The sequence below is a fragment of the Gadus morhua genome, chromosome 17 (assembly GCF_902167405.1).
Source record: "Gadus morhua chromosome 17, gadMor3.0, whole genome shotgun sequence".
In the NCBI taxonomy this organism is placed as follows: domain Eukaryota; kingdom Metazoa; phylum Chordata; class Actinopteri; order Gadiformes; family Gadidae; genus Gadus; species Gadus morhua.
In genome coordinates, this window is record NC_044064.1 from 5,660,275 (window position 1) to 5,673,421 (window position 13,147).

At 54.8% G+C, this 13,147-nt stretch overlaps 4 protein-coding genes across 4 annotated transcripts in view; 1 reads left to right on the forward strand and 3 right to left on the reverse strand.

Moving 5' to 3' along the window:
- The window catches only part of ndrg2 (NDRG family member 2), a gene marked incomplete in the record, with an annotated part of 34,337 nt that extends 27,493 nt beyond the window's left edge, over window positions 1-6,844 (reverse strand). Inside the window, 1 exon segment of the mRNA XM_030338184.1 lies at window positions 6,754-6,844.
- Window positions 621-5,185, forward strand: LOC115529379 (kelch-like protein 33). Its single transcript, XM_030338059.1, has 4 exons — window positions 621-1,916; window positions 2,126-3,065; window positions 3,446-3,613; window positions 4,059-5,185. The coding sequence occupies exons 1-4, from the start codon at window positions 821-823 to the stop codon at window positions 4,600-4,602; spliced, it is 2,748 nt and encodes a 915-aa protein (XP_030193919.1). The 5' UTR covers window positions 621-820; the 3' UTR covers window positions 4,603-5,185.
- Window positions 5,617-7,310, reverse strand: cbln11 (cerebellin 11). The gene is made up of 3 exons (XM_030338277.1): window positions 6,954-7,310; window positions 6,342-6,476; window positions 5,617-6,097 (listed from the first exon to the last, which is right to left on the reverse strand). The coding sequence occupies exons 1-3, from the start codon at window positions 7,156-7,158 to the stop codon at window positions 5,808-5,810; spliced, it is 630 nt and encodes a 209-aa protein (XP_030194137.1). The 5' UTR covers window positions 7,159-7,310; the 3' UTR covers window positions 5,617-5,807.
- Window positions 7,311-7,478: 168 nt separating this feature from the next.
- LOC115529931 (kelch-like protein 33) lies at window positions 7,479-12,569 on the reverse strand (the record flags this gene model as incomplete). The annotated part of the gene is made up of 5 exons (XM_030339077.1): window positions 7,479-8,459; window positions 9,544-9,717; window positions 10,139-10,484; window positions 10,845-11,441; window positions 11,696-12,569. Coding segments are annotated over 5 exons (2,556 nt in total), but the record flags the coding sequence as incomplete, so codon positions are not given.
- Window positions 12,570-13,147: the final 578 nt, after the last annotated feature.

Genomic DNA, 13,147 nt, shown 5'->3' on the forward strand with positions numbered 1-13,147 from the left:
TGGAAGCTCTTCTAGATTCCTGGATCCGTGTCTTTGTTTGGGGACGGCCAGGGGACGAGGCTTTCTATTTTTTGTAGATTAGCGGGGCACGGAATGATGGTTTTGTCGCCAAAGACTGTGATATTTGCGATGGGTTGGATAAAAGCAAAATGAGAAAAAATTAAAGATCTGTACACAATGTACACCTATCTGCCTATGATATATTTATATATATTTATATTGAGAGAGAGAGAGGGGGGAGAGAGAGAGAGAGAGAGGGGGGGGGGGAGAGAGAGAGAGAGAGAGAGAGAGAGAGAGAGAGAGAGAGAGAGAGAGAGAGAGAGAGAGAGAGAGAGAGAGAGAGAGAGAGAGAGAGAGAGAGAGAGGGAGAGAGGGAGAGAGAGAGAGAGAGAGAGAGAGAGAGAGAGAGAGAGAGATTTTCCCCCAAGTGGAAAGAATGGGCTTTGGATTTGTTAAGGTGCTTTAGTGATATGATGTGTATGTGTTAGGGAGTATATTTAGCAAGAGAGGATTCATAAGTGCTGTTGTCCTTCGGGAGGGAGGGCTGAGACAGGATGAACCTCGTGACACTACTGGGGTTCATATAAAGGACCAGAATGAGTGAGGGAGAGAGAGAGAGAGAGAGCTAGACAGACACAGACAGCTAGCTAACAATATCGGATTGCCTGCTGCAGAACTCAACTAATTCCCCTAGATTCTTTCAGAGCCCCTCCATGCAAGAATGTAAGTGAGTTGGTGTACACTTGTATACGTCCGTGTGCCTGACAGTCAGCCTCTCTATCCTTCTCGCCACATCTCTTCTTGGGGTCTGAGTCGAGCCATGGAGGTGGTCAAGCCTTATCTCCAAGATGGCTGGCAGGAGGATTGGAGGAGGGAGCTAGAGGAGAAGAGGAGAAGGAGGACCTGGAAGGAGAGGCTGAACTGTCTGGTATTGAGGATGAGGAGGATTGGCAGGTACAGCGAAGACGACGAAGGAGAGGAGGGCGATGATGATGAAGATCCACAGCATGAGGATGAGGTGAAGGGAGGGGAGATGAGGGAGGTAGAGATAGATGTACAGGTAGAGAACAAAGCTGATAGGGTTGACAGTGTGAAAATAGGGCAGTGGAAAGAAAGAAATGAGGAGAAGGATAAAAGGGATGGGACAGGACAACATCTCAAATCCAAGACTTACAATTATAATTCCCCTGGCTCTCCAAAACACCTAGGAGAAGAGTTCAATGACGCCAGGGAAAATCTCCTCAATCAGCAGGAAGAATCAACCGACGAAGAAGACACAGGGGTGAGCTGTTCCACTGAGGAAGATGTGGAAAGTCTGGGTGAAACTCAGGTCAAGGTCTACACCAGACACCGTTATCCCACGGACATCTTCCACACTTTGACCGAGTTCAGGGACTCTTTGGTCCTCACAGACCTGACCTTGAGCACAGTGGATGGGAGGACGTCCTTCCAGGTTCACTCCCCGGTCCTGGCTGCCATCAGCTCCTTGGTCCGGGATACACTGCGGCACCGGGACCAGGCCAAGTCCGGAGAAGGAGGAAGAAGTCAGGTACCGGGCGATGAGACGGAACCGGAGGTCCAGAGCTGGTCCCTGTGTCTGGGTCCTGAGGTGGACCTTGTCGGGCTCCAGGCGGTTCTGGACTTTGCCTATAGTGGAGAGGTACCGGGCCTGAGCGGAGGCACCGTGGCCCAGGTGCAGGCCGCCGCCGTCGCCCTGGGGGTCCCAAGAGTGCTGGAGCTCTGCCACAGGGGAACCCAACAGAAAACGTCAAGCAAAAACCAGGACAACGAAGCAGAAGGTGCGGAGAGCCGTGCGACAGAGCAGATGGAGATCAGTCTGCGGGCCCTCAACGAGTTACGGCTGGAGAAGGTGGGATGGGACGTCGTTCTGGAAGCGGTCGGGGCCTCTCTTCCTGGTGAGTAAGCCACTGCAGGCAGTCTTGTGGTTAGGGTGGTTCAGCTCCCAGTGGAAAGGTACTGGGTTCTATCCTCCGTATTCTCAGCCAACCTGTGCGCATCTGCAAACAAAGATGCAAAACCGACTTCACCTGCCCCATGCTTTCCTCTGTATCAGCATTAGAATTCACTGTAAGTAAAGACAAGTTCTTAATCCATCTCCCTCCAGCCCACAGGGTCATCCTGTCCGCCTGCAGCGACTTCTTCCGGGGAATGTTCACACACGGCATGAAGGAATCCAGCCAATCCACGGTGACCCTCCCCTTCCTGTTGGCCTCCGAGCTGGAGGCTCTGATTGGCTGCTCCTACTCAGGGGATCTCCCCCTCAGTTGGGAGTGTGTCTTTGAGATCACCGGAACGTCCCTTCAGCTCCAATACCAGCCCGCCCTCTCCTTGTGTCTCAGCTTCCTCCAGAACGAAATCGACCCCAACTCTTGTTTGGACGTCGCATCCTTTGCGAAGGCCTACGACATGAAGCGGCTTCTCGAATTGGCCGATGGCTTTGCTCTGAGCCAGTTCGAGCGGGTGTCGCGCACGGCAAAGTTCAAGTGTCTGCCCGCCAAACAACTGCTCAGATACCTGAACAGTCGCTCACTGTGGGTCTCCTCGGAGCTGGTGGTATTCAGAGCAGTTGTGGCTTGGATCCAATACAAGCCCAGGAAAAGGTCCAAGCTTGCCAAGCAACTGATGAAAACAATTCACTTCGCCCTGATGACATTCAAAGAGTTCCAGGAAGTTCAGGCCGCCGACATATGGGCTGAGGACAACCTGCTCGTGCTCTACAAGAGAGTCTCAGAGGACTTCCTCTCCAACGCCGCCATAGCTCCGAGTCAATGCCGGATCTACTTCCCGAAGGAGACTCTGGTCCTGGTCGGCGGAGACCAGATCACGGAGGACCTGGGTTCCCGCCACAGCAGTCGGGAGCTGTGGTTCGGGAACTCCCTGAGGAACCACACAGGCATGGCGAAGAGCCTGGAGTGGAGGTGGTTGGGGGAAATGCCAGAGCCTGGGAGGTTCAGTCACGAAGTGGCTGTGCTCCACGGACAGCTGTATGTCGTCGGTGGAAGGAAGTATTACGGCGCGGGAGACATCTTGAACTCAGCCTACAGGTGAGCGGGCCAAAGAGATCATCGACGCAACATTACATTGACTGTGGGTACAGCACATCAGTAGGTATTGTGCATACGTACACAATGTTAGCTACTTCTACGTTGCTGGGAAATCTGTGATTGGGGCTTTTTGTGATACAATAAGACCCTTAGGGATTTGATTGGCTACAGAGGCAAATATAAAAAAAATTCTGTCATCACTGTCGGCAAAAGGGAGGGCGAATAGACATCCTAATTGATTGTGGGGAGAAGTGGCAAGAAAAACAAACATAATGTATTTATTCCAAACCGATGCGTGATTAGCGTATTTACAGCTCTGGGTCGTCCATCCTGTTCCTCATGTTCCTCTGGCTCCTGGGTGGGCTCTGCTCCGCCGTTAGGTTCGACCCCCTGGGGAGCGTCTGGCAGCGGCTGAGCGACATGCACGAGCAGCGGTGTGGCTTCTCCCTGGTGGTCCTCGGTGAGACGCTGTACGCCATCGGGGGGGATTCCCACCGCGGCTGCCTTGACAGCGTGGAGCGCTACTGCCCCGCCACCGATGCCTGGAGGTAGGAGGGGAGGGTACTGTTGTTTAGGCGGCACACATACACATGGGTGCCGGTGTATGTAACGACAAAAAGACCTGATTCAACAGGAGTTGGAAAACTGAAATGGCCCATCATAGTGCAACATATAATCAACCAATATTTAAAGGTGACGTATTATACCAAGCTGTTTAGAAAATCGGCCTCTTCTGACATCACAAGTGGGCGTGTCCATCTAGATGTGTGCTGGATGGATCAGTCTACCAGCCTACCCAGTGGACTGTAGCAAACGTTGCTCATCTATCCGTCATACATCTAGGTGGACACGCCCACCTGTGATGTCAGAAGAGGCAGATTCTCGAAACGGCTTGTTACGGCTCATCACACTCACACATGGTGGTATAATATGTCACCTTTAAAGAGACAAGGTCTATGATCTATAATCGTTTTTTTGTTGCCCCGCTTGCAGCTTCACCTGTCCAATGAGCATGGCTCTTACTGGGCACAGCGCCAAGGTTTTGGACCAGCTGATCTTTGTCTGCGGCGGCTTCGACGGAGGGTACCGCTGTCGGGCGTCCATGTCGCTCTACCACCCGGAGAGAGGGAGCAGCGGGCTGGCAGAAATGAGCCGCCCACGCGGGTACCATTGCATGGAGGTCCTCGGCGGCCATCTCTACGTGGCGGGTGGCGTAACCACGGACGAAGGGGACGCCATGGCAACCGTCCACCAGCTAGCGTGTGAGGCGTACGACCCCGCGGCGGACTGCTGGACCGCGTTCGAGGCGCTGGCCGTGCCGCACGTCGGAGCGGCGAGCGCAGTCACGGAGGGGCGGTTCTATGTGCTGGGCGGTTCTGGGTACCGGGACCACGCTAACTTCCACATGGTGCACCGCTACGACCCTGCCGCCAGGCGCTGGGAGAACATGGGCGGGATGCCCGGGCCGCATGCCGACATACGGGCGGCCATTTTGTGCTTGCCACCACCATTACGGTCATTAGGGCGAATGTTATAGTTATTAATAGTATATATATATCAGTGGCGGCTGGTGGTTTTTAAAGTGAGAGAGGAAGGACTGCGCGCTTGGTTGCCATTGGCCTGCTTGCACTAGTGGCATATGGTGGCATAAGTATGTGAGACTCAAGTTGTTTCAGGATGTTTTGGTGAACTACAAAATAGCAGGGTGGGATAATTATGTGAATTGATACAAATCTACCAGTGGCAGTATTGCCACTGGTGGATTGCCACTACAAGGACAGAAGGAAAGGATGCAAAGCTAATTCGTCAAATCAGGCTTACTTTTGATTTGTAAAACTAAATAAAAAAATCTGGGCCTATCATTGGGCCTATTTTTGCCCACAATAATTGAAGCTATAGTTTTAAGAAAAAGACATAAGACCAAAATTCATGCCATCTAAAATGCATCATGCTCTGAATCATTCACTAACATCCTTTCCACAATATCAATATCAACAGTCAGAGTAACAAACAATTAAAAGAACAACAAGAACGTTATTTCACAACTACTTGCATGGGATGTAAGCCTAACATTGTTTGAGGCAAATGTGGCACTCTCCCATTGAACACCATGTTATTCACCGGCCGCCAACAGTTTTGGGGAAATTAAAGGTCCCATGGCCTGCCACCAGGTGTGGTGTGATTAGCCGGTACAAGCCGTTTTGGAAATCTGCAAAAGTTGCTCATCTATCCGTCACACATCTAGGTGGAAACGCCTACCTGTGATGTCATAAGGGGCAGATCTCCAAAACGGCTTGTAGCGGCTAATCACACCACACCTGGTGGCATGCCATCGGACCTTTAAAGGTCCCATGGCACCAGGTGTTGGCTGACTGGCCGCTGAATAGCCAAAATGTCAGGCTTATAAAATGTAAGTGAACTTGTGTGTAAAGTGTGTGTAAATCATGTGTATTTTATAAATATTGCAAAAAGTTCTGAGATTGCCTGTGTTTTTTGAGTATGCATAGGATGGATGTAAAAATAACGAATAAATACAAATAACAGGTCAATGGAAGAGTGAAAAGGGCCATTTTTATTTAAGTTGTCGTCATAAAAACAATTGATCCTCGCTATCAGTCTGCACCAGGCGGCCTAATCCGATTAAAGAGACAAATAAATTAATAGACGGTCGCAGCAATTCCAGCGGTATCCACGGTAAACATTTAAGCTGCACTGTCTTCGAGCTTCCTGAGGGGGGCGATGTTACATAGGGAACAGCAGAAACCCGGTGAAGGAGCAGTAGTTGTAGCGACGGTCCACAAACACCCAGCTGTCGACCCACAGCTGCATGTGGACCGAGTCTCCGGCCGCCAGCAGCAGCGTCACGCCGTTGGAGGAGTGTCCGTTGTCGTAGCTGGCCTGGTTGCTGTACTTGTACGTGGACACCACCCGCCGACCGGCGTGGAATATGCTGAGACCGCTGGGTTTCATCGCCCGGCTGTACCCCGTGTATCGGAAGTAGTAGACGCCTTTCACGGGCGCTGTGAAGACCCCTGTGGTGGAAGGGAAATAGAGAGAGAGAAAGAGAGAGAGAGAGAGAGAGAGAGAGAGAGAGAGAGAGAGAGAGAGAGAGAGAGAGATTTGACCTTTGACCTTAAGGTTAATGCAGGAAGGAAGCAGGCATCTGTGGTAAAAATGTCATGCATTTGGACCTTCAACGGACTGACTGCCCGACAAACAGACCAACAGCCACGCAGACCGGCAATCGCAGACTGGTAGTCAGACGGACAGACAGACCTGTATCGGGACTGTAGGCATCGCCGATGTTGGTGAGGACCTTGTTGAAGACTAGTTTAGTCTCATTTGCAAAGGGTCCCAGGTTTTCCTGAGGCGGCGTCGATATGGAAGCCGAGAAGGCCACTTGTGGACGCCCTGCGACGGAGCACAGCGGTACATATGAACAACATGATATCCAGATCATAGCAATCATAGTTACGTCCACAAGTCTCATTCCGCCGGCTAAACTGGCTCTAGCCAGTTTCGGGGCTACATGCGATACAGATCTTCTTTTCTTCCTGTTTTAATCACAAATGAGCCAATTTCAATCATGGCCATATTTCTGAGACATATTGGACAAGTGTCATGTATGCGTGTGTGTGTGTGTGCAAAAGCAAAGTTAACATGGCAATGATCAAATTCTCTCTCTCTCTCTCTCTCTCTCTCTCTCTCTCTCTCTCTCTCTCTCTCTCTCTCTCTCTCTCTCTCTCTCTCTCTCTCTCTCTCTCTCTCTCTCTCTCTCTCTCTCACAAAGGCTAAGTTTCACCATTCTTTGATCCAAAAAGAAAAAGAACGATAATGACGATTATCCATGGTACACATGCACAAAGCTCGCCGTGGTCCGTTCTCTACCTCGGCTCTCCCTCTTCAGCTCCTCCAGGACCGAGCTCTGCTCCGTCAGCTGGGCCTGCAGGTCGTCCAGCCTGGCCGTCAGCCTGTCCATCAGGCTGACGGCCGGCCCCCGGAGATCCGTGGAGGTGCTCTCCCCCGCCTCCTGGTCCCCATGAGCGAGCAACACCGCCACCACCAAGACCCCCAGCGCCAGGACCCGAGGCATCGCTACGGCGATGGTTTGCTAGTGGATACGCTCTGCTTTGAGATACCGGAAGTGATTTCAGAAAATACAACGCGCCGTGTGTTCGGAGCCCTGCCGCTGCATCTATGTTTATGCCCATTTCACCACACTGTGGACACAGCCGCTGATGAAAGGTGAATGATGATGAAATGTTTGTCCGGAGGCTAAAGGGACGGGACGGGATCTTTCCCCCCTTGTGAAATTCAGGACTTTATTCCTGGTTTTCACCTCAGCTCCACAAGCCGTACAAAACCAGGGCTTTGGTTTGTTTTGATCACCTGATCAGGAGGAAACAGAGTGCCTTCATTTTATAATGCTGTACTTTATTTATTACACAGTTTAATAAATATAGAGCATATGAACACTGAATTATCTACAATTCAATAATAATCCTCAGGTGGGAAACTGGGTCACCCACACACAATCAAACCATCTCACAGATTCTACAAATAAATGAAACCCAATGCGTCTCCTATCAGGGCTCCGGTCGGATCTCATCCACAATCCATTCATTGTCCTTCAATCCAACGCCCGTCACACCTACTGCCGTGCATCAGAGTGCCTGGTGTGTGCCTCTAGAAGGTCTACCATCAGACGCTACCCTATGCCTACAGGCAGGTGGCAGCCTGGTACTGGACCCAGGAACCCCAGGGGCCTCACCGCCTGACCCCGGGGGGGGGGGTCCCTGAACCCAGGACCCCCGCCCCCCCCGGGGGCCTCACCGCCTCAGACGCCCGGGCAGGCGCAGCAGACAGGCCCGCACGTCGGTGACCGCCCCGGGCATCCGGCCCATGCTCTGCCAGCGGCCGGTGGCGCCGTCGTAGCGGTGGACCAACCCTGTTTCCCGGAAGTCCTCCTGGGATAGCCCCCCCAGCACGTACAGCCGCCCCTCTAGGACGGCGGCGGCGGCGCCCACGTGGGCCACGGGCAGCGGGGCGAAGGCGCTCCACGTCCCCCCGCCGCCGCCGCAGCCGCCGCCCGCCTGGAAGTCGTAGGCCTCGCACGCCAGCTGGTCGCCGTAGAACGCCCGGAGGTTGCGCACGCCGCCCGCCACGTACAGCCGGCGGCAGCGGCCCCGCCCGTCCCGCAGCGCCTCCATGACGTGCTGCGCCCGCTCGTGGGCCATGTCGGCCAGGCGGGTGGTGCCGCGGCCGGGCCGGTACAGCAGGGTGGAGGTCAGGCAGCGGTACTGGGGGTCGAACCCCCCGGTGATGAGGACCTGGTCGCCGGACAGGTGGACGGAGGCGTGGCCGCTCAGAGGCTGGTCCAGAGGTCGGGTGTAGCTGCGGGGGGTGGAGGAATGATTTAAGGGGACCGTTGGATGGTTGTACCGGTGGATCGGGTCTCTCTGGTGCAGCCGTCCCTTAACTCTGCTTCTCTGAGCCCGGGATCAACGTTCTCGTTGTGTTTTTACACTTAAAGGGGACCTATTATGCTTTTTCGACTTTTATGACCTATAAACGTTGTTATAATGATTGATAGTCATGTTTAACCATACTTAGGTGTCAAATAATGACGTACTCGCATTTCGACGTATTCCCTGCTGACAGTCTGAGGTGGCTGTGCAGAGCGCTAAACCCTCGGGACAACGTTTGCGATTCATTTGTTCACATTTCCGAGAAATCATCAACGTAGAGGTACTCCTGCCGCACCCCCATATGCCTGGTCAAATCTGCCCGCGCGCGCTTCAAGTCCGCACTTTTCACTAACCAATCACAACGGAGTGGGGTTGGCAGGAGGGGGGGGGGAGGGGGCGTAGAAGGACGAAACCGAGCGTTGACAGAGAATGCCGAAAGCGCCCAGATGGGAGGAAGAGTTTCACGAAAATCTACATCATTTTTTGTGCTGTGATTCGTGTCAAGTTGCGCTATAGGAGTCATTTAATAAGTAATTGAGACCAGAGCAGTAGTATAATAGGGACTCTTTAAGTGCATCTTGCTTCCACACACATGCAGTTGTTAACCCAATCTGCCCCTGACATCAGTGTCCCAGTGAACGTGTGCACATCACCCCAAAACACAAGGCAATTAACACACCTTCCACTCACTCACACACTCTCGGACACTATATCACTAGCTCGCTCGATCGTGCTATATATTTATTATTGCTACTTTACTTGCTATCTATTACATTTTAAGCCAGGTACGTTATTTTATTTATTGTTTCTGGGGCACTGTCTCTTTTACAATTCACTGCATTCTTTAATGCATGAGACGAATACATCTCTTGAATCTTGAATCAAATTCACCTGTTTCTTCTTATTACATACAGAACCTTTCATTCGACTTTTCATCCCTTTTAAATTCAATATCTTCGAGTCAGCTATGCCCTGAAACCCCCCCCCCCCCCCCGGTGGCGCTGGCCTACCTCCAGGAGTCAGCCTGCTGGTCGTACACCTCCACGCTGGCCACGTTGGTGTTGATCTGCCGGTCTCCACCCAGGGCGTATAGCAGGTCGTCTTCACCCACCACCACCGAGAAGCTGCTGCGGGCCTCCTGCATGTCAGCCAGCCTCCGCCAGCGGTCCAGCTCTGGGTCATAGCTGGGCGGGCGGGGGGGTGAGAGGGTGAGAGGGTGAGAGGGTGAGTGAGTGAGTGAGTGAGTGAGTGAGTGAGCGAGCGAGCGAGTGAGTGTGAGTGAGTGAGCGAGAAAATACATCAGGTTCCTATAGAACCAGGCTTAAGGAAGCTATTGTTCGACTTCCTTGCTAAATATATTCCCCAGTTTCTGGCCCTTGCAGCCAAAACATTTCTGTGACCGTATGCTTTTATCCTTTTACCTCAGTACTTTATTTTTGATATCAATATCCTAATTTACTAGCCTGGATCCGCCCGCCTAAGTACTTGCTCAATTTGAAATTCCCTTCAGTACTAGGTCTGGGTCTGCGGTTAGTGGGTTTTCTCCGTCTACATTTTCTGCGTCCAATCAGCGAACAGAGGGAGTGGCTGAAAAGACGGGCCCACCTGTAGGCGGACTTCATGGTGTCGTCGGGCGCGTAGAAGTCGCAGCCCCCGACCACGTGGAGCTGCCCCCGCACCACCCCCACGGCGTGGCGGAAGCGCGGCCCGTCGGGCAGCGCCCCCAGACGCCTCCACTCCACGTCCTTCAGGAGCCCCGTGCCGCTGCGCAGCGCCTGGGAGAACCACAGCTCGCGGCTCAGCTCGCGCTGCGCGGCGCCCCAGCCCAGCAGGTCGCCCCCCACCAGGACCAGGGCGTCCTCGGGCCGTCGGAGCCGGCGCCGCGCCTCCGGGAGCTCGGCGCTGAACTCCTCCAGAGCCCAGAGGTAGAACTCCGTGTCTGGGGAGCCTCCTCCTCCTGATCCTCCTCCGTCTCCATCTTTTCCTATTCCACCACCTTCGCTTCCCCCGCCTTCTTCTTCAGCACCACCTCCTCTTCCGCCACCTCCTCCTCCTTCAGCTCCTCCTACTCCACCTCCTTCTCCAGCTTTTCCTAATGCACTACCTCCTCTTCCTCCTCCTCCTCCTCCTCCTCCACCTCCTCCTCCTCCTCCTCCTTCAGCATCACCACCTCCTCCTCCTCCTGCCCCACCTCCTCCTCCTCCTCCTCCTCCTCCTCCTCCTCCTCCTCCTCCTCCTCCAGCCCCACCTCCACCTCCAGCACCTCCTCCTCCTCCTTCAGCACCACCTCCTCCTCCTCCTCCTCCTCCGCTGCACTCTATGCGCAGTGCGACGGCCCTCACCTCTTGGAACTCGCGGAAGGTCATGAGCGGGAAGCGGACCTGGCGCATGAGCGCCGGCGCCGCGGCCAGACGCCGCTCCGGGTCGGCCAGCACCCAGGCCGCCGCCGCCCGGAAGGCACACAGCTCGCTGGGCACCACCAGCGCGTCCGAGCCCAGGTACGCCAGCAGCCGGTCCGGCGGCAGGTCGGCGAAGGCGGGCGCGACCGCCACCTCCGGGAAGTTCCTCAGGACGAAGTCGTCGGCGTCCGCCAGCAGGCGGGCCGCGCCGTACGCCCCGGCGAAGGACGCCACGTCCAGGCAGGTGGCCGCCGTCATCTCCCGGCGCATGAAGTCCGTGCAGAGCGCCAGAGCGCCGGCGAACTGGAGGCGGTGGGCGGCGCAGGCCAGCTCGAACACGCCGGCCCAGCCCAGGGGCAGGGCGCCGCGGTAGGAGAAGGCCACCAGGGGGAGCAGCTCGGAGGGGGGCAGGCCGGGCAGGGAGACGCGGTGCTGGCGGGACTCCCGCATGCCGCAGGTGAACATCCCCCGGAAGTAGTCGCTGCTCGCCGCCAGGAGCGCCCGGTGGGCTGCACAGAGAGAGGGGGGGGGGGGGGGGGGGGGGAGAGAGAGAGAGAGAGAGAGAGAGAGAGAGAGGGAGAGAGTGGGAGAGAGAGAGAGAGAGAGAGAGAGAGAGAGAGAGAGAGAGAGAGAGAGAGAGAGAGAGGGAGAGAGAGAGAGAGGGAGAGAGAGAGGGAGAGAGAGAAACCAAAAGTTGTACAAAAAGCCGGCAGTTGGATATCTTTAATTTCTTCATGTCAAATTTGAGTGAATTGAGGCTGACCCTGAACCGCTGTGCCGTCCACATCCAGAACCACGTCACAGCCCACTCCCTCCTCCCACAGCTCCGCCACGCACCGGAGACTGGCCTTCATCTGTTCTGCTGCCCTCCTCCTCCTCCTCTCCTCCTCCCCCTCCTCCCCCTGCTTCTTCTGGATCTCCCCCTCCCGGGCGCAGAGATCCAGGACTCTTGGGACCCCCAGGGCATCGGCCGCGGCCCGTACCCGGGCCACGGTGCCTCCGTCCAGGCACGCCGTGTCCCCGCTGTAGGCGAAGTCCAAGACGGCCTGCAGCCCTCCGGGGTCCACCTCAGGACCCAGGCTCAGGGACCAGCTCCGGACCCCTCCGCCTCCGGGCTCGGCTCGGTGGTGCCTGGTCCGGGTCTCCAGGGCGTCCCGGACCAGGGAGCTGACGGCGGCCAGGACGGGGGAGTGAACCCGGAGGGTCGCCCCCCCGACCCCCGCGGCGCCTCGACCCCCCAGGATCAGGGTGAGGTCGGTGAGGAGGGAGCACTCCCGGAGTCCCCTCAACGCGGCGTACACCTCCTCTGGGTGGCCCTCGCAGCAGTACGTGAGGACCCCATCGCCCCCCTCCTCTGGCCCCCGACTCCCTCCTCCTCCGCCCGCGTCAGTCTCCTCCTGCTGCTCTGCGTCTCCCCCCTGTGGGGGCTCCTCCCCCCGGCTCGGGTTCTTGGGCGCCGCGCCGGGGCCCATGATCCTGGCGTCGTTGTAGGCCTCGATTCTCCGCAGCTCCCGTCGGTCCGCCTCCTCCAACCCCTCGTCCCCTTCCTCCCTCGCTCGCCTCCGCAGCGCCTTGTCCGTCCTCCAGCGCTCCTCGCATTCTGCGGGGAGTCGACGGAGCGGGAGGTCCAGGGCGATTCAAACCAGCGAAAAACCCGCTGTGGGCTGAACTGTTGTTCCGATGTCGTTACAGTCTGTTAGTTGTTAGTATGGAGCATTCGCCATAGATAGCAGCGTTCTGTAATTATAGTTCATCCTGTTTTTTTCATACCAACCTTCTTTCTACCACTGGCCAATTGAACCAGTACTCAAATTAATCTAGAAGCTGGTCCCAAGGCTCCAAACTCGGGTATTTTTCTCAGCCCTACCGCGTTGTCAGTTCTGGGATACAAACAGCCGTCTATTTCTGGATCTGTGGGTGAGCGAGATTGAGTTTCAAAACAAGTCTCTCTAAGCTGGTTCAACGTCGCTTTACAGAGACCCTGGTTTAAAAATAGATTGTTTGTATGGTCACTGAAATCTTTTTTTGTGACTTATACATTACTTTGACTAATATATTAATTAAATTTAGTCATAACTTTTAGGATATTATTATAGTGCTACATAAATCAAATATATTTTGTTATTTAATAATAATTGTATCAATATAAAAACTTTTAAAAGGGTATCTGCAGTGTGAATTTGAGTTACACTTAAAATGCTTTTCTCAAAAGTGT

Bases quoted from the DNA above. Each gene is read 5' to 3' on its own strand.
- LOC115529379 (XM_030338059.1), top strand. From the start codon at position 821: ATGGAGGTGGTCAAGCCTTATCTCCAAGATGGCTGGCAGGAGGATTGG. The intron at 3,066-3,445 runs GTGAGCGGGCCA...CTCCGCCGTTAG, and splicing joins ATCTTGAACTCAGCCTACAG to GTTCGACCCCCTGGGGAGCG. The intron at 3,614-4,058 runs GTAGGAGGGGAG...CCCCGCTTGCAG, and splicing joins CCCGCCACCGATGCCTGGAG to CTTCACCTGTCCAATGAGCA.
- cbln11 (XM_030338277.1), bottom strand. From the start codon at position 7,158: ATGCCTCGGGTCCTGGCGCTGGGGGTCTTGGTGGTGGCGGTGTTGCTC. The intron at 6,477-6,953 runs GTAGAGAACGGA...GCTCCGTCGCAG, and splicing joins GCTGAAGAGGGAGAGCCGAG to GGCGTCCACAAGTGGCCTTC. The intron at 6,098-6,341 runs GTCTGTCTGTCC...CTTCCACCACAG, and splicing joins TGCCTACAGTCCCGATACAG to GGGTCTTCACAGCGCCCGTG.